General features: G+C 35.2%; 2 protein-coding genes across 2 annotated transcripts; one reads left to right on the top strand and one right to left on the bottom strand.

Moving 5' to 3' along the window:
- Positions 1-1,036: 1,036 nt before the first annotated feature.
- LOC140060807 (alpha-glucosidase-like) lies at positions 1,037-9,315 on the bottom strand. Its single transcript, XM_072107156.1, has 11 exons — positions 8,709-9,315; positions 7,863-8,042; positions 7,226-7,371; positions 6,989-7,114; positions 6,504-6,641; positions 5,526-5,662; positions 5,035-5,215; positions 4,339-4,521; positions 4,023-4,172; positions 3,223-3,393; positions 1,037-2,144 (listed from the first exon to the last, which is right to left on the bottom strand). Exons 1-11 carry the CDS (start codon positions 9,211-9,213, stop codon positions 1,980-1,982), a joined length of 2,082 nt encoding a protein of 693 aa, XP_071963257.1. The 5' UTR covers positions 9,214-9,315; the 3' UTR covers positions 1,037-1,979.
- A 3,698-nt stretch (positions 9,316-13,013) lies between these two features.
- On the top strand, positions 13,014-22,471 carry LOC140060265 (amino acid transporter heavy chain SLC3A1-like). The gene is made up of 10 exons (XM_072106398.1): positions 13,014-13,309; positions 13,733-13,912; positions 14,033-14,184; positions 15,905-16,030; positions 18,234-18,374; positions 18,739-18,854; positions 18,959-19,166; positions 19,404-19,604; positions 21,208-21,339; positions 21,648-22,471. The coding sequence occupies exons 1-10, from the start codon at positions 13,081-13,083 to the stop codon at positions 21,993-21,995; spliced, it is 1,833 nt and encodes a 610-aa protein (XP_071962499.1). The 5' UTR covers positions 13,014-13,080; the 3' UTR covers positions 21,996-22,471.
- Positions 22,472-24,591: the final 2,120 nt, after the last annotated feature.

The following is a 24,591-nucleotide window of genomic DNA, read 5'->3' as shown; positions in this document are numbered from 1 at the left end:
TTTTGGTGAAAGTTAATAACTATTATGATACTTCAAAATTATCCACTTTTTTTCGAAATTGTTTATTTTTTATTTTTTGGAATTAGTAAAAGGGACAATACATCTTTAACTTAAAACTGCAAAATAGCCTATTCAAAGGTCTTAAATTCATCTTCATTTGTCATGTTTTGGGCCTAATAGGCCTACAGTCTTTAAATAGGCTCCATCATATTATTTCAACAATTTGTCAACATCATTGACACACCAAAAAGATCATTGTGATTGTCATCATCATCGACATCCACCATATTATAAGTTGTTTTACTTGTTAGAACTCATGACTAGGTTCATGACTAGGTTTAAGCCTACAGAACGTAAAGAAAAGCAATAGGTCTACCTAACAACTACCAGCCTAACTAACTATGTAAAACTATGTAGCCTACAATACTTACGATACGTTCTTGTGTGTCTCCAGTTCTAACTTCAATCTGAATTTCTAAAAGTAGGTTCAGAAAGTTTATCTTCTTCTCCGTGGGTAAAGACATAAATAGTTAGACGCTGTTTTCCAAACCAGAATGATTTACATTCACAGCTGTCGCTGCTGTGGGTTGTAAAAGTTCACCACAGTACGTTCGTTACCAGAGACCAAACGGTTGAGAGAACGTTCCTTTCCACCTACTGATCGCTGCACCCCGGAGACTTACGTAGACACAAAGTAGGAGACAAAGAGTGTTTCTCCTCCTTATCCTCTTAGTCACAGAATATCAAGAGTAAACATAACAGTGACGAAACAAGTAGAGAAACAATGATTGGACCCGACTCAAGTGGTTTTACTGTCATAGTAGGCCCACGTTTGTAATCCGGGCAAAGACGATCGCGAAAAGCATTTTCAAAAATTAAATCTCAATAAAAACTGCGCCAACTGTTCGGTCAGCCTGCGTGATCACAACACAAAAGACGCGTACGTAATGTGCGCCAGAGAAAAAAATAATATACGCTTGGTCCTCCTGGGCCTCCGTAAAGTTCACACGCTTTAATTTAAACCACATGAGGTCCTTTAAAACTAATAGGCAATATTAAATACTTTGCATGGCAATGCATGTGTTTTAAAGGTCAATAAATAAAGAAATAATGAATTTCAGAGAACTGCAAAGTATCACGGGACAATGTTTGAACATAAAAAAGTACTGTATATATGTAAATGGAAGAGCACATTTTGCGGGTGCAGAAACGGGTGCGACGACATACCCGTATATCCAATAGTAATATTTAGGCTTATTAAAATTATAGATATCTGTTGTCGCAAATGGCGATCTTCGATGAAAAAGTTCCATTTCTCCATGATCGTTGCAGTTACATAACTGTCGATAATTCTCTCTATCGGAGTTGTGTTGATATGAGTTTTATTCATTCATTGCATAACAAAGAGTAGCTAGGCATGTATCTGCCTACACATACTTTTTTTCTCTTAATACCTATAAAAATTAATATACTGATTTTGTTTCTCTCTTGTTGACACAAATACATAGGCCTATAGGCGATTTACCCATTATAGGCACAACATTTACAAAAACATACTTTTGTTTGTATAAACTTGTATACACTTACTTATGAAATCGTAACTTTTAACTTCAACGATTGTTTTATTGTTTTTCTTGAAATTGTATTGTTTGTCTTATTTGTGTTTTATCTGTAGGCCTGTTTAAATTAAACTACATTAGCCCATGTTTTTAAATAAGATTGAATGAAATTCGACAGCAGCATTATACCTATTTGTATTCTTATATACATTATACAAAATTGTCAAATGTCAGCTTGGATGAATACGTTCAGACGATTGACAACCTACGCCTCAGTATATCCGGAAAAGAAAACATAAATCATGGTTCATGTTGAACTTCTTGTCTACCTGTTAGGCTGTATTTCAAACACATTCATCTCTTTTCTTGGCTTGAGTTCAACGAGAATAAACCCGTCTGACCCCAGTCTCAATCTCTACACTAGATAGGGAATTCTACAATAATGGCTTGGTCTGCCTCAAGCATTAATTCACGTATATCAACCGATTGCCCTATGTCCCCATGCGTGTTAAACACAACGGTACCAATCTCATCTTCACCAAACAAATCACTGTCATGCAAGTAATACTTATCTAACACGCTAAAGGCCCTGTTCAGACCCATGGCGTTAGACCGTTTTAGCGTACGACGCTAAAAGAATGTGTGTCTGAACAGTTGGGGATTAGCGTACAACGCGTCGTACAACGGTTGTAGCGTTGTAGTGGAAAACGGTTGATAGTACCGTTTTAGCGTACGACGCTACTGTAAGTCAACGTTGTATCCAATCAGAACGTTTCCTGTTATGACGCGAAACAAGGTTTGACCTAGGCTGACATCTTGTATCGTCAATGTGTGAGATGGATTTCAATAACAAAAAGGCCAGAATAAATAAGGCCTAACTACACTACAAATACAACTGTTACAAAGGCTACAAACTATTATCAACTGATTACCATTATATTTTCTAACAAATGACATAAATACATGCACCTTGTATTTAAACATAGGGACTACGATCCCATCCGCTTTTAGGCTTAGCTAGGCCTAGAGCCATTCACGCATTTCATTCAAGCTAAAAACTAGCGTGGGACATCAAGTCACTCATTCATACAAGGCAGACTAGACTGGACAAGTTTAATGCTGAAAATCCCCTAACTCCTAAAAAAAACAGTAAACAAACAAGGGAGCTGTGTCCCTTTTATTAGCAAGTTAAGGGTTATTTTCAACCGACTGCACCAAAGAATATAATCTTTGACTGGACTGGATAGACTAATCACAATCATTTTTTTCTTCATCATTACGAGGCCTGCTTTATTTTCGTAACACAAGAGCCTGGGGAAAATGTTTTTTACTACAAAATAAAAACAATAGAAACAGAAATTTGGCTTTACTATATTTTTCTTAAATAAATGCTGAGGTATGTTTTATTTACGGCAAATGTTGTCATAATTGTAGGGCTGAGATCTAGGCCTATATACAGTGGAAATAATGATGAAAACACGTGGGTGTAAGAGCACATGAATATGCAACTAGAAACAACCTGGATGACGTATTTCCGTTGTAACGATAATCGTACGCTATGGGTCTGAACACCTCGTTTTTTTCTCTGCGGTTTGTAACGTGACCTTGATAGTAACGTTGTACGCTAAAACGGTCTAACGCCATGGGTCTGAACAGGGCCAAAATCAGCCAAATTTACCGCAACGAAGTATGTCGGGTACCCAAGACGCTCGCGTGCGTACGTGACGACGTCTTTTTGGGCACGTAACATCCTTACTTGATCTTCCTTAAAAGTTCGTGTGCTCCTTAGCGCAACAAGGTCACGGATAGATTTTAGGTACGCTGAATTCCGAACCTAATAGTGCATGAAATTAAAAAAAAGAAGACTTTAATTGTGTACATCGGCATTAATGTCCCCCTAGATAAATATGTATTTGAATATAAATTTGACTGACGACGGAAATCCAGTGTGGTAGCTATAGTGAAAAAGGTGCTGCGTTGAGTGACGTTGTAACGCAACTGCCTCGTTCACACGCAAATACGTACGAGTATGTTATGCCAGCATTACGCCGTACGTGTGAACATGTTAGTCTATATACCTGTCCTCCAGAATTCTTCGTAATGACACCTAGACAACGGACAGTATTTTAATGCATACCATACCGCCCTATAAAAACCCACGGGATTAACCACTGGGATGATTTCATTAAAGGGTAGATCCGGGTCAAATACAATTTATGTAAATTTGAAGCATTTTAAGCAACCGTATTTAAATTGACTTTACAAAGATTTATAGTACTGTTCTTTATTCTTTATTTCATTCCAGCGAATCATCTTCACTGATGCTTTACTGAAGCTATTATTATCAGTGTTGCCAATGTTTATAATAAAAACAAATAGAAATGTTAAACACGGACACACCCTTTTAATACTTAAATGGACCTATTTATACTCTTTAGATAGAATAAGTTCAATTGGGCCTACCTGTGTGTTCACAGTCGTGTAATCAGTATTGACTGGTAGCCACAGACTTTCTGGATCGTTAACGTCAGAAAATCCTGCATTCGCATTGCTTGACCATTGCATCGGTGACCTTGAAGCATCACGTGATAAGTTATATATAAGACCACGAAACTATAACAAGTATTAATCGATAAATTATAATTTGTTCGCAAAGTGTTGAACTTTTAAATGTAATATCAGCGCTTGATCTTCTAAGAGATGTAAAGATTTAAGAATTTAAATAGGCCTACTTAAATTACAAAATACACGCTATTAATGAACTAAAAAATAGAATTACCGTTTCATTTATATTACTAATTTGCGGATCTCTCGAGATGTTATGTGTCACGTGTATATCTTTCATACCAATCTCATCACCATAATAAATGACAGGTGATCCCGGAAGGGTTAACAAAAGGGTCATCATCGCCATAGAAATGGGATAACGTGATTGGATTCGATGATAATCCCCTGAACCAATCTAAGTTAAAAAAAAAAGAGTAAAAACTAATTTTATTTGAATACTTTTACATAGATATTATTACTTTTACATAGATATTATTCTAGTTAGTACCTGCTAATGTTTTCAACAAAGAAATTGAACAAAGTACATTTTTATGATTTAATAATTAAAACACAAACAAATTAAGCGCTTAAGCTCTGTCTACACTTATCAAACTAGTTTGACAAAAAAAAAGTGTGATGTGTCCACATACGGTAATGATATGCTTAAATATGGTATTGATATGACATCATAGGCACCACATTTTTCGTCACATAAAGTTTGATAGTGTAGACAGAGCTTTAGAAACTAGATGAATTTATTTCAACATACATTATATTTTTGATGAATGTTTATTTTTTATAATAGAAAACAAAATGAAAGAAAGCGACAACAGAGGGCGTGTTATCTAATATTTCGGCCCACATTAAAGATACAGATAACTCGAGATTTAATAAATTTTCAGAAATGACAACGTGGCAGCCTACTTACAGACCAGCTAGTTACTGATCCCGTCGGCTTTTCTCGCATCCATTCTTCTATTTGCGAAGCCAAGTAATTTCCATCTATTGAGTCATAGAGGGCGTAGTTAAAGGCATAGTCTGCCCACCCTTCGGTAGAATATTTTATAGTTTCAGCCACACTGCTACCGCGTACATCCACAACCATCAACCTATAAAAAGATTATACTCTTTTATTCGTATTCGACAGATTAAGAGTAGATAAGTTGCAAGTTTTTGTACAAGGACATCCAAAAACTTACATTGAAACAAAAATGGTGAGAACAAAGGAATCTAGAGAATCAAATTTTGAGATGCGAAAAAATCGTATATATGCATAATGGAATAATTAATTTTAAATAAGGAGGGAAACATATTTTTATAATATTTGTTAGCAATCTTATATTAAATAATGTATCATCATCACATAACACAATGTTCCAGCAACAGTTTTTGTTGAATTACAATGTGTAATTCTCTTACTTTCTGACATCATCATCGCCATCTTCTGTAATCGTCTCGTATTCTTGCATGACGTCTCTCCATCTCTTGAGCACACCGTAGACCTGGGTTTGATCTCTGGTATAGATATGGGACAGCTCATCGTAGCTTTTGAGTATCTAGAAGATAAATAACAACGTTATTCAGTGGGTAATAAATGAAGGCATCGGATCTTGTGTTGGGTAAGAAGCACATTTACCGTACCCCAACTCCACTATAAAAACAAGAAATATTTCTTACAAAAAACGCCGCTCGACATTTTAAAGTTAATCATTGTTTTTTTGATTAATTTATGATTAATTATTAAAAAGATGTCCTTTAATCGCAAAGATACATACAAATCACAGATAGTTCTTTAATTATGAATCACATGCCCATTTTTTCACTAGTTAATTGTATACACAGCATTTGAAAGAAGACATGTGTACCTTTCCAACAATGTATTATTTGCCAACAAATATTAATCTACTAATTCAAAAATGGCATGAAATTCAATCTGTTGATTCGCGTCAACCAATCAAAGGGCAAGAATCCAAAATCGTTCAACCGTGAGCCCTCATAGACTCTTTTTTCCCAAACGTTTTTTGGGTCCAGCAGCTGGGACCTATACATTATAGTCGAGTTTGCAAATTCGAAAAACTGTCGGCCTTAGATACTAAATCTACCGCTATGAAACAACTTATTAATGAATATGTCCTCATGGGACATAGCTGGCTAGAGCAGCGGCGACGATTTTATCTTTCTTTGGCGCTTTATAAACAACGAATAATAACAACAATAATAATTGTCTGCTAATGATGCAGCATTATATTGCGTTCAGAGTTTTTGCAATAATGATCTGCGTGATTGTAGAGTGAATTGCAGAATTACGAAAGCTTTTTCGGTGTTGTCAATTCTATTCAATTTTAACTCAAACTTTGCCACCATATGAATCTAATCAAACACTAATACTGTACCTACTTTTGTTTCATTATCGTACTTCAGGTAATCCGGATTTTCTGGTTCATCTTGGTTCAATTCACTCGATTCAAATAATGCATTAACATGACGTAAGTAAAGCCCATCGACATCTTGTGACAGCCAGTAACGTATTGCCTCCTAAGGTGAAAATCAACATTTATTTCATTATTGGATAAACCGATTATCAAAATAGAAATTAAATTGATCATTAAAGCCTATTTTCCACCAGGCGAATTTGTCTCGCGCGAATCGCATGCGTAGAGAGCGTTTGGAAGACTTAATCATAAATACGCATGCGTATAAGCTGACGCTTTCGATTCGCGCGAACAAATTTACCTAATGGAAAAGATCAATTGACAATAGATAAGTTGTTGATCAATTAATGACTATTAACATTCCGACCGTCACTCAATAACTAAATGGTCTGTCTGTCTGTTAGTCCAGTAAGTGAGAATGTTTTCTAAGTCAATACGTTTTCTTCTTACCGTCATTTCCCTTTCTACTTCAGGGTTCCTATAGTTTAAATCTGGTTCATATTCGGAAAATGTGTGATAATACCATTGATTGCGCACCGGCACGTACGTCCACGCAGGCCCTCCATATACACTGATCTGTAAGATGAATAACGATAATGAACTTGACAAACGCAAAATAATGATGTACTCCAAACCATACTAACAATGTAATATTATTCATTAGGCCTATATATATTATAAACCTACCCAGTTATTTGGGGGTCCTCCGTTGACACCATTTGTCCAGATATAGTAATCACTAAACTGAGAGGTTCTACTGCTCATACTATCAGTAAACCATTCGTGTTCGTCACTGGACTGGTTCGGTGGAATCTCCAAGATGAGGTACATACCTGTAATCAATAATATGTTTTATTATTTAATATAATTATTTTTATTATAATAATAAATCATTTATTGATATAGCGGAACACTCTTTCGCAAAAAGAGGTTCGACCTCATAACAAAACAACACATTATTTACAAGGTATATAAAATACAATAAAAAAATAACTATATGAAAAAAACAAATTATACAAATAATAATCACTATGAACACCTTAGATTACTTTAATAACTGTTTATATTTTTTTTTTATTATTCTCCTTTGCTAAAACATTAAGTCTCAATGATTGGCTACAACATATCCGTCACCCATTGGTCAACACATTTTGTTTTCATGCTTTCTGTGACACTTTTGTAACGTACCGTACTGAATAATGTGTAAATAGGCCTCTGTCATAAGATTCTTGAAAATGATAATAATGTCGAATTTTCAACTTGTACCTTGCTGTCTCTTTATTTTTAGTTATATTGGAACGACGTCCAATCCAAATTGACTAACCTTGTTTATGAATTTCATTTACGAGGTTCGTGAAATCTTCAGCTGTGCCAATCACAGGGTCTACCATTACGAAGTTGGACACATCGTACCCAAGATCTTTGTACGGTGTTTTTAGTACTGATCCTAACCAGATAATGGAAACACCAATGCCTTTCAAATACCCTAGTTTTTCTTTTACTCCTGTAAAAAAGACATAATTTCAAACTGTCATTATTTTGTCATCGTTTAGATCAACATCATCATCCATAAAGCTCTGTCTACACTATCAAACTAGCCTGATAATAAAAGTGTGATGTGCCCAAATATGGTATACACATAAAGTTTGATATTATATTGTAGACAAGGCTTTAGATTGTCATAAACATACAGTAGGCCTATAGTGTACAATATTAATGTGGCCTAAAGAAGATATAGTGAATACCAAATTTGCTCAGGCTACACCAAAGTCGGTACCATAAAAGATTTGCATGCCCACAAACGACAAGTAAACTTGTTAAACTGTTCTTATACTGTATTATCGAACCTGGAGATCAAACTTTGGGACGGGGCTGTTATATTTGTTTATAACTTAGGCCTACTGTTTTTTAAACTATTTTCTAACTCTGCATCATTTTGTTTAACTGCTCATTGAGACAGGAGTATGGTTTATTATTTGTTGCTGTCTCTAACATAGAAACAACATGGTAGTCGCACTGTACTCTTCTTGGTCTTTAACGAACATTATTGAGCATCTTTTAATTCTGCTAATCATCTAAATATTTATTGCTTTAATGCACTATTATTCCTAGATATGCCTATTATCATTATTATGTGTAATCATGATAACCAATGGCACTTTCGTCTTACCATTAAGATCCCCTATTCCATCTCCATCTGAGTCTTTGAAAGAGCGTGGCAAAATCTGGTACCCGATCCCCGTTGCATACCAGTTATCAGTGGATTGGCAAGGTGCGTTAACAAGTAAACTAATAGCTAGCGCAAAAATAATAATATAACATATAAAGAAAACCAGCAATGCAGCTCTCCTTGTATAAGTCCATGCAGTGGTTGATGAATATACTAACAGTTCATTCTTCATCATTGCCGTTGATTCCGAATCATTTTGTGTTCGTCTACGTTTAGACGCCTCAGTGTTCTTTCTTTCGTGTACAGTCGGCAAACCGAATTCAACCGATGTTGTGAATACCATAGGCTCTCGTTTCGTAGAGTCTGCTCGGCTTGTAGACTCTCCTCTATTCACCGCCGGCAAAGGCTTAGGTTTCGAATCCGGCTTAAACACCAGAGACGAAGCCATAGCATTAAATTCAAATTCGTTTGTACTATCCCATTCTGTGACTCCTTTCTTACCCATTTTAGCTACCGATGACACCAAAATTACTACTGTTATAACAAAGTTAATGCTTCGATATAGCACAATAATGACATAGTAATTTTGACTCCAGGAGTACTTGGGTTTTACTTTTCATTATAATCGCTAACAATAATTGTAAATTTGCGTCTCAATAGACATAGTGACAATAAAATTGCTTGCTTCAATGAAGCCTTTTGTTTGCATATTCTACGCCTCAGGAGATTATGACTGTCTTTTGTTAGGCTTGAGTTTGGTGAGGTGTGTTATTATTGAAATACAACGTTTTATAATATCATTATATATTTGATTAGGCCTAGTAAAACTTCCCTCTAAAAGTTGAATTCAGTTCATGCATGTCTTGGACAGAGATAGTTATAGGCTTACTGGTACCCTCACATTGATAGCCCAAATATGTACACTAACACTTTTACTGTTGTTCTACTCGTCTGGTCATGTTGCAGATTGATAATTTTTTTTTTAATAAGGCGAAAATGTCAGCCTACGTAAAATCACTTTATTTTTGTTTTACAAAATATGGAAGCAATATGCCTAAAAAAATAAGAATTATCTCACTAAAAATATGTGGTTCATGTTTGGTATTTAATATAAAGCATGGAGATAGTATACGTTATGAAGTTGTTAATCCATGATATTAAGAAATCAAAAATGTGGATGGCTCAATAGAAGACCACTATTTTTTAATTTTAGAGAGAAACTACCAAATTATAAATAGGCCATATCACCCTTCACATGAGAACTTGGAAGATTAAACTATCAATACACTGCTGATATACGGTAGGCCCTATACTATCATGGAAGAAATACCTATTTCCTCCATGGTAGTATAAAGAGAAGACAACATTGATATGGATTTTATTTCGTGTGTATCAACCACGCCCAACACCTCGCTTTCCACATTTTGGATTGCGCCTTAATCCTTTTTTCTTACTTCACATCCACTATCCAAAAACATAACGTGTGGACAACAAATGAGCACTGCTTTCTTAAATATATGCAGTGAAAGTCTCATCACCAGAATAACTTGGCATTGAACTCGGGATTGTTACACCTCTCGTCCACTAAAGTTGACAGTGCCATGGATGATGACGCCGGGTTGTCTTAAAGAAATTTAAACCTTAAGTCAAACGACGACATAATACAATACACTGTTGTTTTCTACAGGTTAACCGTGCGAATAACAATACTAAACTATTATAATAAACAGTTTGAACTTTGATCAAACATGTATTTGCTCTTTATGACGCTTGAGATTGCACTGGTCCAGTTCACTCGTGGGAGAGAATACGACCGGGACAAACGCATTGATACCGGCGGCAGTCAAAATTATTAAAAACACGTCAGTCATCTCACTATAAACGTCTTATTTGTTGGTGTTAAGTCGTTAACTTGTTTACTATGGAAAATGCAGGTTTTGAGAAGCCCGACTACGAAGAAGTAGATCTCGGGGAACCAAGCAAAGTGGAGAAAGTTGTAGACAGCGATGAAAAAGATGTTTATTTTCATATGAGTGTTGATGAAAATGAAGAGAAGGGCAAAGGTAAATACCTTCATCTTTTTACTAATTATTATTGAATACATGACCGTGTAATAATTAAATTAATCTTGCTAAGCACGTTTCTATGCATTTAATTAATAATTTACGGTATCCTAAGTCGAAGTCTGTGAGTCTGGTTCATCACAGCTTCATTTAACAGAATGATTTGGAAAAGCTAGGCCTTGAAAATAAACCCTTATTCTCTCTTTCTCGAAAATAAAGCTTCTCTATATATAAGCAATCACCAAATACTGTACGTTCATCTGTAATATGGTAATACTATATTAGGTCTAGAATAATTTGTAGGCATATTTGTTATAATATTTAAGAAAACGAATTCCAGTGATATGACGCCTTAAACCAATCAACAATTATACGTATCTATACAATCAACAACAACATTTATTTAGAAACAGTTCAAGAAATAAAAACAGCATACATTAATTGAAATAAATGGTAAAATTAAATAAGAACTGTTTCTGGGATCATCGTATAAAATATCGTAGTACTAGTAGGTTAAACATTAACCAGAATGGGCGAAGCTGTATCGTACCATGGACCGTTTATCTACACTATCTCTGATAAAACAGAGAACGCCCTAATAAATTCATTTTGATGCTCTGGCACTTTTGTAAACATTAGTATAGTACACTAATTATGGTGATTGATAATAAAGATAAATTTATCATGAGATAAAACAGAAACAAAAAATGATAAATGAGGATAAGGCTAGATTTAATGACGAAGAAGGGGGAGGATAATGAATAATGATTGGAGATTGAGATTATAACAATTAAGGTCTATCTATAAGTTAAGAATTGTTAATTATTGCCGATGGAATATGATTAAATTATTGATGACCAAAACGGCTTTTGGTAGTTTCCTAACTCCACAAACTTGAATAAGCAAGAACTTACCTTATGTTCATTCCCTCTTATGCAACCATGGAAACATATGGATATAGAGATACATTTTCAAAAACCAACAAACACTAAATATTCGTATTCGCTTTAGAAAAGAAACTAAAGAGTAATTTGTCCATGGTTGCATAAGAGGGAATGAAAATAAGTTAGGCCTAAGTGAGTATTTTTATATCAAAGTTCTTGCATATTCAAGTTTGCGGAGTTAGGAAACTCGATACCAAAAGTCATTACCATATTAATTATATATCTCAGAGTTTCGCTTGTTGAGTATAAATGACTCGATTACATTATTTTAATGCAGAAATTAGTCACGCAGTTTACTTTAATTAAGAGTTTGTCTGATTTTGATTCCATGCAAACACATATTAATGAATGTTAACAACTTTTAGCAAAAAATACGCCGAAAGCTTACTTTGTTTCCCTTCAAACCCGTTTCTAAACTTCTATATCATCCCAGAGCTAGCTGCTTGTTAAAGTTTGTTCATGTCAGAGGTCATTTGATCTTCTTTTATATCAAGAATTGTTTAATACTTCAACAACAGGTCGTTTTCAAAATCAAATATTTGGTTGTTCATAAACGGTGCTTCTGTTTTATTCTTCACTCAAGAGGTAGGGTCAAATTCAGGACACTAAAAGTATACAGAGGCGTGTTTTATATTGACACAGGCTTACTTATCGTGACAGACAGTAGTACAGTCATTTTTAGTGGCCAGAGTAAACACTTATTGTTGGGTAAAGAACACTTGAAAACAACTGTAAGATGTTTGTATTCAATCTGTAGCAGGTATCAATGACATAGGTCAGATTGAAATAAAGCGGGTGTCATAGACAACGCACCATTTCACAAGAATAAAGTAATACATAATGTCTTTAACCCTTAAAAATAAGTGAAGGTCGGGTTGCCTTATTCTGTCAGTGAAATTAGTATACAGTATTCAAATTTCACAAAACATGCCAGTTTGTGTGTTTAAACCTAACACCGCCCTCTTTCTTCGTTCAAAACTTTCAACCAAAGACAATACTCGGAAGCTAATAGCGAAAATGCACGCCCTCAAATATTCTCAAACCAGACCGTGTATATAAAACATAACATATTGAAGTTCTTTATATTATCTATTGATCCAAAAAATAGTTTTTATAATATTTAAAAGTTTATTTGTTCACTTTTATAGGCCCTATTTTGGCCTATATAACTTGGGGTTTCAAATAAAGGAAATGCATGAATACAGACAAATAATTTAAAAAACAACAATTGCACGACACATAACGGGATACGTACATACCAATAATAATTGTGAGAAACATTATGTACTTATACGGCGCAATACTGCTCATATGTATAATTAATTGTGTAACACTAACCGTTATTCTTGTTATAATCTTCTAGCAATGACTAAAGAGGAGTTGTTGAAATACTCTCAGTCTCATAAATGGAGGACGGCCCGTTGGACATTGCTCATCATTCTGTTCATTGGCTGGTGCGCCATCCTCGCCGCAGCTATTTCAATCATCGTTGTCACGCCCAAGTGCCTTCCTTGGTGGCAGACGACTGTCATTTATCAGATTTTCCCGCTCTCTTACAAAGACACAAACAACGATGGTTTCGGTGATCTGAAAGGTATGAAAAATAAACTTAGATTTAGAACAATGAACAACGTAACTATAGTAGAATCTTCAGGACCCAAAAAAGTGTCCCCCAAATAGGTGTCCATGACTAGGGTGTCCCAAACTGTGGGAGCAGTTCTACTGTAGTAAATACCGGGCCGGCCAGCGTGTCAATGTATACGAGTTCTCAGTAATAATCATATGCCTTTTTAATTTTTTTTGTATTTAATGTTTCACTCACAGGCTCCTCACAAGGCACAGTCTCGAGGAGCCTTTGCAACATATAACAAATACAATCGTATTTTGAGTGAACATGGGCGCGGCGATAGCAATTTCACAGCCTTTAGGGCGGCCTACAACATAAATGAGCATTATGATACTGACAAACCATGCGAAAAAAACGACCGTTATGGATTTACATTTTTGTTCTATTTAGGCATTACCGATCGCGCGGATTATCTGGAATCTCTTGGAATTGGCGCTGTCTGGTTGACGTCTGTATTTGCATCAGGCGGTAAAGCGTTTGGTTATGATGTCACAGACTTCAAAGGCATCGACTCCAGATTAGGAACACTTGATGACTTCGAAGACCTGGTTAATGCACTTCATGGAAAAGGTAAAACGTTGATTATAACAAAAATAATCTGCGTCTAGTTTTAGTTTCGAACATCTGCTTTGATCATCGTGGTGTATTTTCTCTTATAGAAATTAAGCCTTTAATTTGAAATTTTCTAAGGTATTTCGGTTATTCTGGACTTTGTGCCTAACCAATCGAGTGATGAACACGAATGGTTCAACAAAAGTAGCAAAGATACGTCTGGTGGTAACGGCAATGAATACAACAACTACTACGTCTGGTCTGACACGTCTACGCCACCAAATAACTGGGTACGTATTCTGTGCATATTTTGCAACGTCATCAACATTTCTCTTCTGCAGTTTTCTGGCAGTTGTCTGTTTGTGTATTTATTATGTTTTCCCAAATATTCATCGGGAGAAAATAAATTAAGAAATATTTAGTTTTTTTAGTTTTAAATTGTATTCCATATCATATGTTTTTCAGTTTTGTTAAACGCTTTATAAAATTGAACTTCGGTGCTGGGAAGCCACTGACCAAAATAACAATTGAAACTCTTAAACTTTTAGTCAACTCTAGAGGGCGTAGAGCTCTTAAAGGAAAACAGGGGGTGTAAGTGTAACAGGGGGTTTCTACTTATAAGCTGTGCTTCAGAGATTCCCCCTTTCCATTCTTTTGTTTGGTAATGAATATTTATGTATGTTTATTATTTTTGTTGTGAATGGAAATAAAGAAACAAACAAGTATTCTTTTAGTTAACTCTAGAGGGCGTAAAGTTACAATTCTTTCCGCTAATAATTAGTATAGACAATTTATTATTCCATTGAAATTACGTTAATGAGAAGAAAAAAAAACACCAAAAAGAAATACACTTTTACCGTTTAATTGATGGAAACTATCAAACTTTTAATAAACTCTAGAGGGCGTAACCAATAATTTCTTCACTAAATTATCACATTGAAAATACGTCGAGACTAATCCATATCTATGTAGTTAATTACGTCGTCTTCATATCGTGGAAATAGACTGATTTTTTGAAGGTTATTTGTATATGTGTCACCGCAACAGAATGTGCATGTTGTGGATTATCTGCAATAGTCTGTAATGGGTTACGGATTACCAATGCACAAATTTTATTGTTTGTTTTGATTTTTTTAAATTCTCATTAAACGGGTGTTTTTAGAACAACAACAACGTACATTCTGGATTTTAAATTAGATACGGATGATGTGTTTTTTCTAACTGGTATTTTCATTTTTAACTAACAAATTAGACTACTTTATACAGTATTTTAGTGATTCCTTTTAAAGGGAAGTATAGGTTCGTAATATTAAAACAAATTTTAATTTTAAAATGGTCCTGGAAAAACATACATTTCTTGGTTTATTTATTAGGTATTCGCATTTTTTTAATGATGGAGTCAGTGAAGTTATTTGTTGCTGAAAAAGTCCTGAATATTAAACGTTAATTAACAACTTTTTAATTAATTAATTTACACAATACACTCAAAATAATACACCATAGGCCTAACTTTTATACATTCATAATTTTTAACTTTTATTCAATCAGAATTTTTAACTTGTATACAATCAGAATTTTTAACTTTTACACAATCAGATTGTTCAGATAGCAATTGCATTTTTATAACACTTTTGTTAACATTTTATTATACCTTATTTTTCTATGTTTTTTTCTAAATTTGTTAGGCCTAAATGTCGGTTTTATTGTATCGTTCAAGTTGACAGGGGCTGGTCAAGCACATCACAAGATGACAGTTTTATACTTTTGCTTTTCCGCTACTCCCCTGTTATACTTATATGTTTGTTTTTTTGCTATGTAGAAAGATTGAAAATAAATAAATAAATAAATGTCGCTGTACATGTACCAACAAATTTGGTTTTGAAATTCGGAATTATTATCTTTCATTACATTTGTTATTTATTATATCATTATTATATTTATATCAGGATGGTAAAATATGTTTTTTTATGGATGAAAAACGTGTGACCTTTTTCAATTCTTTTGTTATAGATCAGTACGCATGGAGGGCCAGCCTGGACAAAATCAGAATCCAACCGTAAAAGTTACCTTCACCAAATGTCATCATGTCAACCTGACTTTAATTGGAGAAACGACGGCCTGAAGGAAAAGATGAAGGTTAGTATTTCGACAATTGGCGATTACGAACTCGAGCGGAGAGACTTACTCAGCTCCCTCTGTGGGTCGGGTGATTGAGATGTATTTCTTTTTATAGTATAACTATAAATACTTTTCTTTCTTCAAGTTTGTGTTAATTCGGAAAACTTGGAACACAGCATAAATCAACTTTTACTTTTTCAAATTACTGTTAAAGCCTGGGGACAAGAAAATCAAGACATTTTGCTTGGTTTTCGACAGGTTGTGTACGTCGTGGTTTTTCGATGCCTTCCGGATTAGCCTCTAGCCAGCCTAAACCTTCAACTAATTACTAAAAGGCCTAGATTCTCTCTGTGCTAAATTATAAATGTTTTGTTTTTATTATTTCTATCATATGAATATTTTGTTTTTTTTACATGCCTACACAACATTTAGATTTTTACATTTTGATTTTCTATTTTGAAATCTAGCCACTGTTATCTCCGGCATCTTTTTGTTTAGTAATGTGTTACATTTTATATACGTAAATCATGTGTATTATGTATCCAATCGGCAGATAGTAGGCCTACCTGTTTCGCCTATGCTATTAGGCTTAACTGTTATACCTAACTAACAACAGTAGTAATGCTCCCAAAGAAGAACGTTCTACAAAGCGGTATGCCTAGTAAAAAAAGTGTTACTGAAATGGCATAAATGTGAAAAACAGTACCGAGTTTCTGACCAAAATATAAGCATTATGAGAAATAAAGTATCTTCATATCCAACATCGCGCCCTCTACTGTGTATTACGCAAGCCAAAACTTGTCACTTTCAATATCGCTTAAATATCCGGCTGTCGTTTTTTAGATATCTGTATTTCCATTCGAAGTGATGATTAAAACAATTCAATTCTAAATGAAGATGATCCCGCAAGAACATTAAGTGCTCCGTGTAGCCTAATTGTTCAATAAACATCATGTTTGTTATGTTACTGGGTCAGGTCAAATGCATATGGTCGCGTTTTATGTGCGTTTCGATTAGTCGTTGTGATGCAACGTAGAGTGATTGTTTGCCGAATCGGGCCGTTCTTCGGCATCACGCGCCAAAAGGTGATAATGATAGAAATACGCAGGATAGCATTAGTCCTTAGGTTCAACCAGTTTGAGCAACCAATTGAGTTAATTACACGATGTGCAAAAGCTATGCATGACTCAATTTCGCACGTCCGAACCGCTTTACGAATGTTATTGTTATGACCCTGTTAATTCCGTGACCTGATTTACTTGATTGGGTTTAAGCATTTCACAGGTGGCGGTTATGAATAAAAATGCAGAGCTGGCCACCTGGTACTACCGCGTCCAACACATGTCGCGGCCACATGTGTATCCCGTTGCATCTCTAGGTCGCTGGTAGCCAAAAACCCGTATAATCCGGCTGCGTAAGCCTTCGTCAGAGTGTGTTCGCGTCTAAATGCCTCGATCGTGCAACATTAACTTTGGTAGAAAGTTATGCAAACTGACATTCGTAATGCGAGCAGTCTTGGATTAGTGATCAACTGTCACTGGAATATAGATCACAAAATGTTCAAGTTAAACAAAACACATTTCCGGAAATTCACAATTAAATAGTAAATCAGCCCAGTATTAAAAAAAATGATTTTATAAAATAAATTAAGTTATAAATGTGAAATCAATGAAGATGTTCGAGAAAGATTATATTTGGTAACTGTATAAAATTGATACATTTGAAATGGTCATTGTCATTCAATTGTCGGTGTTCTTAGCATACATATCTGTATTTTTTTGTAGATTTTTCCATCATTTTAAACACATTTTGCCGTTAAAACTATCTATAATCGATCACAATCACTGATACTGATACTGATACTAAGACATTTCATAACACAACTCGCATGGCGGAAAAACTGTTTGAAGAAATCCATATAGCATTGCATTACCCCCGGGAAAGTAATCGCACACATGGCTGACTTAAGAGGAAATAATTACTGAGAATGTGTTGCAAAATCGGATATCATAATAAGACTTCTTTAGATGGGATACGTTTAGAAACTAAGCGCATTCATCATGTATATAAATAATAATCATTATTTTCATAACTTTATTAAACAATTCTCCGAACGAAAAAGTCGCAAATAAGTGACTGCAATTGTGAATATCCATTATAAAGGAATGTCAACACTATCAAATTAGTTATTAACATAGGCCTATTGTTTGTTTATTTTTAGGATATACTGGAGTTTTGGCTTGAGAAAGGCGTTGATGGGATGAACATGCACGGGATCCAATTTTTGTATGAAACGTCAAAACTCGACCAGGATGAGCCAGTGAACCCAAGTTTTAATGACATGATTTACAACGGATCCCTTGTGAGTCTAGTTCTAATTGTTTAGTATTAATGATAATGAATTGTATAGTACCACAATTATTATTATTAGCCGAGAATATACAGTACCCAGTACAGTACTGTTATCGGTAGGTACTTTCCAGACTAGGCTAAATCTACTCACTTTCCGATCCCAAAAGCCACTTACCGGCCACCACTGAGTGAATTATCGAATCGAGTCACGTATAAGGTGCCGGACAAGTACGGTGCCGGACAAGTACGATACCGTCCTGTCGCACTCACCGATGCTAGTTCGTGTTTGACACTTTTGCCAGAGTACTAGGCTTAATATACGATGAGGCCAAAACAAAATTCAAATGTGTACAATACCCGATATTTTCTTTTAGGAACAATACGACAGCCTAAAACACTATTATACATCAGAAAACACGTTGACCCAAGACTTGTTGGAAGATTGGAGAACCGGCATATTTGATGATTATTCTACGGCAGGTGGATACAGGTGACGATAACTTTAATTTTTAATCAATTCGCGTTAGCCCTACATGTTTTGCTCTGTTATTTTGAACAAAAATAATTTTTCATTAATTTATCAAATATTTTTAGGGTCTTGATGACCGATTCCGACAGCAACATGTCCTATGTCATGCAGTACTATGGAAAAAGCGGCGAAAACAAGGCTGATATTCCACAGAACTTCAATCTAGCCCGGCTTAGTGGTCAAATGGGCAGTGATGTAACTGGACTACATATTGCGGACATAATAAGCGAAGCAATCAGTGAATTGCCGAGTGGTAAATGGCCAAATTTCCAGGTAACATAATTCAATTATATAAAAAATAAAAACAGATAATTAGAATTTTAAAAAAACAACTTACCAAAGCCATGCTTATAATCAGAGGATTAAATATATTTGGATGTTTAAAACAAAAAATGTCTGTAAAATAGTTTTGCTTTGTTTGATATCATATTTCGCTATAAGTAGATTTTTAATAAAGATATTGTTTATTCGCATTTATTTAATATAAACATTAACTTTCCGTTTTAATAGTTTGGTAATTTTGAGACCAGACGTATGGCGAGCCGTTTTGGGGAGACGGTAAACGGAGACCGATATGGGCGTCCCATAAACATGCTCCTGCTTACTCTACCCGGCACGCCTATCTGTTACTATGGAGACGAAATTGGTATGGAGGATATAGAGTTGGATTTATCTTATGAATATCAAGATATATTGGCAATTGATGACCCTGTAAGTAATTTGTACTCTGTTAAAGAGTGAACCATTTACTCTTTTGAGGGAATAGTCACTCTTTTAAAGAGTGATACAAACAATAACTCTAATGCGTGGTTCCCACCTAGAGACGCAACACAACGACGTAACGCAACGTAAAGCGTGGTTCCCACTAGCGACGCAACACAAGGACGTAACGCAACGCAAGTGAATTGACCAATCACAAGCGATGGCCGGCTTATTCGCTTGTGATTGCTAACTGTCTATACCTTCGCTTGTCATTTGGTTAAAACGCTTGCGTTGCGTCCACGTCCTTACGTTGCGTCCTAGTGGAAACAAAGATTTAGTTAGAAAAATTATTTGGTCTATCAGTCTTTCCGATATCTGTACAATAAAGCTTGGTTCCCACTAGGGTCACAACGCAGCAACGTATTGACGCAAAGTGCTGTATTGCGTAATCACAAGTGGGAACCGACTCGCCTACAATAAAACTTGTCCATGCATTATAGTTGGTTAACAGAACTCGCTCACCACTATTTGTCCTTGAAACTCACCTTTTGCTATTTTAATTTTACCGTCTATATTTCATTTCTTACTGATTTGAAACTATTGCTATGTGGCGTGTTTTTCAATTGCAATGCGTGATTTAGAAAGTAATAAATGTTAAACCGGAGACGGAGTTATTTTTCAAACATTTCGTTAATATCGTCTTAATAAGCTCGAGTATATCTTCTCTCTTTTTATTTTGTTTATTGTATTTTGAGTTCAACATTAAATAACTTAACGGGATAAAACTCTGACGTTTCAGAACATTTCCTCGTGTTTCTTTTGTTGCGGATTTTGGCTCACCTCGATACAGAATTTCGGCTTATTATATTGTGAAATTATATTTGTCTTATGTTAGTGGTACTTTACATGTCATAAGCTTTAATTTTCACATAGCTACATAATATATTTAAAAGGGGCGTGGTCAAAATGACGTCATTAAACTTTACGAATTTTTGGGCACCCCTTCTAGAATTGTTAGTTATGTCCTAACGAAGGTTTCTGCCAAGTGCTGCTTTTGTCACAAAGTGCACAATATATATAATATACCTATTTCCTGTACACACACATAAATAAACAACACCATGGGAGTTCTAGTGGTGTAATGTTATCCATACTTAACGAAGATTTCGGGTTCGAATCTCGGTTATAGCGGCTTTCTCATTTATTTAAATTTCCCTATCTTAAGCCATCCTATAAATACATTCATTAATTTCCAGTTTATCACTGGGTGATTCAGTTATAGTGTTATACTCTTATTATACTGTTTTTATATTTGTACAGAAATGTATATATATACACCGTAGTATATATGTGTTTTTATAATACCGTTGTCAATAGAATCATTTCTATGTGAAGCTTCTGATATTGATATTTTTATATTTATATAGGCCTATACATATTTTAATTTTTTTTAACTCTTGAGCAAATGAATTTCTCCTTAGGAGATTAATAACATTATTGTGATTCTGATTCTGAATAAATAAATGTGGGTGACCCCCCCCCCCCCCAAAAGAGAGAAAAAAAGAGTTATACTCACATTTTTTTGTTGACCTTTTTTTTGTTACTTTTTCAGGCGAATGCTGCGATGAAAACAAGAGAGTATGAATTATCACCTATGCAATGGGATGGTACAATGTTTACTGGATTTTCCTACAACAAAACATGGATACACATTAATGACAACCACGATGAAATAAACGTACAGGTTTGTTAAATTTCAGTGTTTGTATTCATGGTCACAAACTAATGTGTTTATTGTTGTTCTTATTTATTTGAATTAGGCCGCCTATAAGGTATAGATCATTATTATTCTTTATTTGGTCCAATATAAAAAAATATTTCTTTTCATATACACTGCAGAGATAATAAAAAATATACATATAAAATACAATTCTATATATAAATTCACAACACAACTCATTATTTTCTTCAAAAAAAACCCATACTGTACAATTTCCTGTTATATAAAGATATATATATAGATTGATAAAATGTATTTCTTTTTTTAAACAGGCTCAAGAAAAATCCGATACCTCTATGTTAAGTATGTTCAAGGCGCTTACAAAACTGCGTTCGGACAACCGAGCGTTCCAAAGCGATAATTTCCGAGAGTTCACGATTCTACACAGCACCGTAAACGTGGTCGCATTCACTCGGGAACCAGATGACGACAGTAACGAATATCTGACGATCGTCAACTTCGGCACGGCTCCAACAGTTACCGATCTTCACGAACTGAATAAAGCCATACCCATTGAGGGCGTGGTTGCTGTGAGCACCCACATGAACAGAAACGGTAACACTGTTCAATTGAATAAAATCAAACTAGACGCTGCAGAGGGACTAGTCATCAACATTTAAAACGAACGCGGTCAGGACTATTTCCTGTTTTAGTTTAGACGTAGTTATACAATTATAGGCTACACCCTAATGAGTAGTTAGGTAGAACAACTAAGACATGTAATTAACAGGTTCTCAACTAGGCCATTAATTATGTGATCAAATTAGTCTATTGGTAGGCCCTGAGTTTACCATACGAGTAATTCTGTCAATTTCTGCAACCACAATCTGACAGTACTTATAATTACACAAATGTGTGAAGAAACGTCTAATTAAACATAACAAATTTTAATTCGAAACCTTATAATACGCTCACGTAAGCAGTCTGTAGGCGGTCAGAAATGTGTACACCAAAGTAAGTGGACATACAACACAACATTTACATATATAAGGTTCTCTAATTGACACTGTTACGGCCGTCATGACTTCTCTATTCCATATTGATTATTTAATGACAAGACAAATTAAGATATTGGACAACTAATAAACAATTGAAGATGGTACCTTGAAATGTTTTATTTTTAGATTACATATAATTTTGACGCGCAGACAGCAGATAATTTTTGAAGACGTAAACATTTATTCAATCATCTGCATTAAAGTGATAGTAATAATGACGACAAAAAAAGTAAAGGCTCTTAAATGAATATAACCCATTTTTACGCGTTTGTCTTCAAAGTAAATATTTCAAAACGTGCTGCTGAATACAAACCAAAATCATTAATCACATAATTGAATCAGATTCACATGTTTCTAATTTCTTTAAAAAATAAACTTTTTGTTATCGTTAACTTACTACATTGTCATCATCGGCACTCGGGGGTTTCGGATGAGACGGTAAGTTTGCAACCCATCACCGCTATGTATTCCCTTGGAGCCAAAACGACCCTAATTGGTATGGGATACTATCTTATTAAAGAATAGGATATGGAGAATGTTCTTTCAACTATGCTAAATGCGTTTCTCGTGTGTTACATTCTATAGGTAACGCAACATTGCGTTACAAAATTTAACACGCATGGAAGGGATTTGAGTTGATCCGTGACGCGAAACCTTCACATTAAGGTCGTCTTTTTACAGTTGTCTGATTTTCTCCCTCCTAGCTGCTGTAAATAACATGCATGTTTGCCAAAATAGCCCACTTTCGTTGTAAACAAAAGCTTAAGCAGATAGCGATTAACAAAGGATGTAGCCATGACCCACGCAAAATGTAGACTAATTTTATGACGACAAATATCAAGATTAGCTTACAATTATCGTACCTATAGTGAAATCACAATCACGTTCATTTGCAATCATTAACGAACACTTTACTTACATATTACATACAATCAAAACATCTTCCTTTTTCAAAACTATAATCTCGTTCACACTGTGGGTGAATGTGTACAGCGTTCGATTTTCTGAGATTGGAAACCAAGGGGATACTCTGATAATACGGAAGCATGCTTATTATTAAGTCATTTACTTACATCTGTGGTATTATGTCATACCAACAACACATGCCTGTATATAGTTTGGTTGCCAATAGAGTAACTAAAGCGTGGTTCCCACTAGAACGCAACGCAGCGACGTATTGACGCAAAGTGCTGTATTGCGTAATCACAAGTGGGAACCGACGACGGAACAGTGCTACAAACAGGTTTGATTACACGCAGGCGGGGGAAAACACAATTATTAGAAGGGTATTTTCTTACGTTGCGTAGATTGCGTTACGTTGCGTCGCTAGTGGGAACCAAGCTTTATGAAGGATGCGTTGAGCACAGCATCCAATATAGCTGCGCAAGTGTGATTACACCGTGTTTTACCACACACACAAATCACTCTGAATGCCGGACTGATTGTGTGCAAAATAGTCCCGCGTATATGCAAAAATGCAAAAGTATAGGCAAAACTTAAATGATACTGATTTTTTATGAGCATTCAATTGGGATCGACAGGACCTAATCCCAAAAGATTTTAGACCAACATTACATGCGTGGGTGCATGACCACATCACTCAACACGTAACGTTCAAAATGCGCATGCGTCAACATGCGCCCCTTGGCGCTTGTAGCAATTACGGTGGTTTTCATAACGACTCGATTAATTGCGTATTTTCTGCAAGAAATCGCTTTGTTTTTACGTGGTATTGATTTCAGCAAGCCCTCTGGAGGCCGGTAAAACTGTCAATTAAGAAGACGGTACATCCATGTTTATGATTCTCTATAAACGATTTCAATTTTATTGTTAAAAATTATTTTACAAACACGTCAGGGGAAAACCAAGAATAATGGTTTGCATCTAATGAAAGATAATATAGAAAAATAAGATGATATTTAAGCTAAGCCTACTGAAGCCTACTACAGTAGTTCCAGGACCGGGGTTCTTTACTAACAATCCTAATTATCTAGTCGGCCTGAATTCAGTGAGTACTTCTAAAATGCTTATATTGTAATTTGTTATACTCCTGACCATCTCAACCGACATCCGTTTGTGATTGGCCAGATCGCTTGCGTTACGCGTAACTCTATTTGCCCTTGCTCCCCCTGTGGAAACCAACTGAACCCTGTGAAACTGGGAAGAAGAAAGACTTCGTCAAAATGGAATAATTTTTATTTATTTATTTATTTTTTAT

Source organism: Antedon mediterranea, chromosome 10, assembly GCF_964355755.1.
Source record: "Antedon mediterranea chromosome 10, ecAntMedi1.1, whole genome shotgun sequence".
Classification (NCBI taxonomy): domain Eukaryota; kingdom Metazoa; phylum Echinodermata; class Crinoidea; order Comatulida; family Antedonidae; genus Antedon; species Antedon mediterranea.
This window is presented reverse-complemented; position numbering and strand designations above follow the sequence as displayed.

Coding starts and splice junctions, on each gene's coding strand:
- LOC140060807 (XM_072107156.1), bottom strand. CDS start 9,213: ATGGGTAAGAAAGGAGTCACAGAATGGGATAGTACAAACGAATTTGAA. Junction 4,522..5,034: donor GATCAGTAACTAGCTGGTCT/GTAAGTAGGCTG, acceptor TTTTTAACTTAG/ATTGGTTCAGGGGATTATCA. Junction 4,173..4,338: donor TTAGTAATATAAATGAAACG/GTAATTCTATTT, acceptor TACTTGTTATAG/TTTCGTGGTCTTATATATAA.
- LOC140060265 (XM_072106398.1), top strand. CDS start 13,081: ATGACTAAAGAGGAGTTGTTGAAATACTCTCAGTCTCATAAATGGAGG. Junction 18,855..18,958: donor TCTACGGCAGGTGGATACAG/GTGACGATAACT, acceptor AAATATTTTTAG/GGTCTTGATGACCGATTCCG. Junction 19,167..19,403: donor GTAAATGGCCAAATTTCCAG/GTAACATAATTC, acceptor CCGTTTTAATAG/TTTGGTAATTTTGAGACCAG.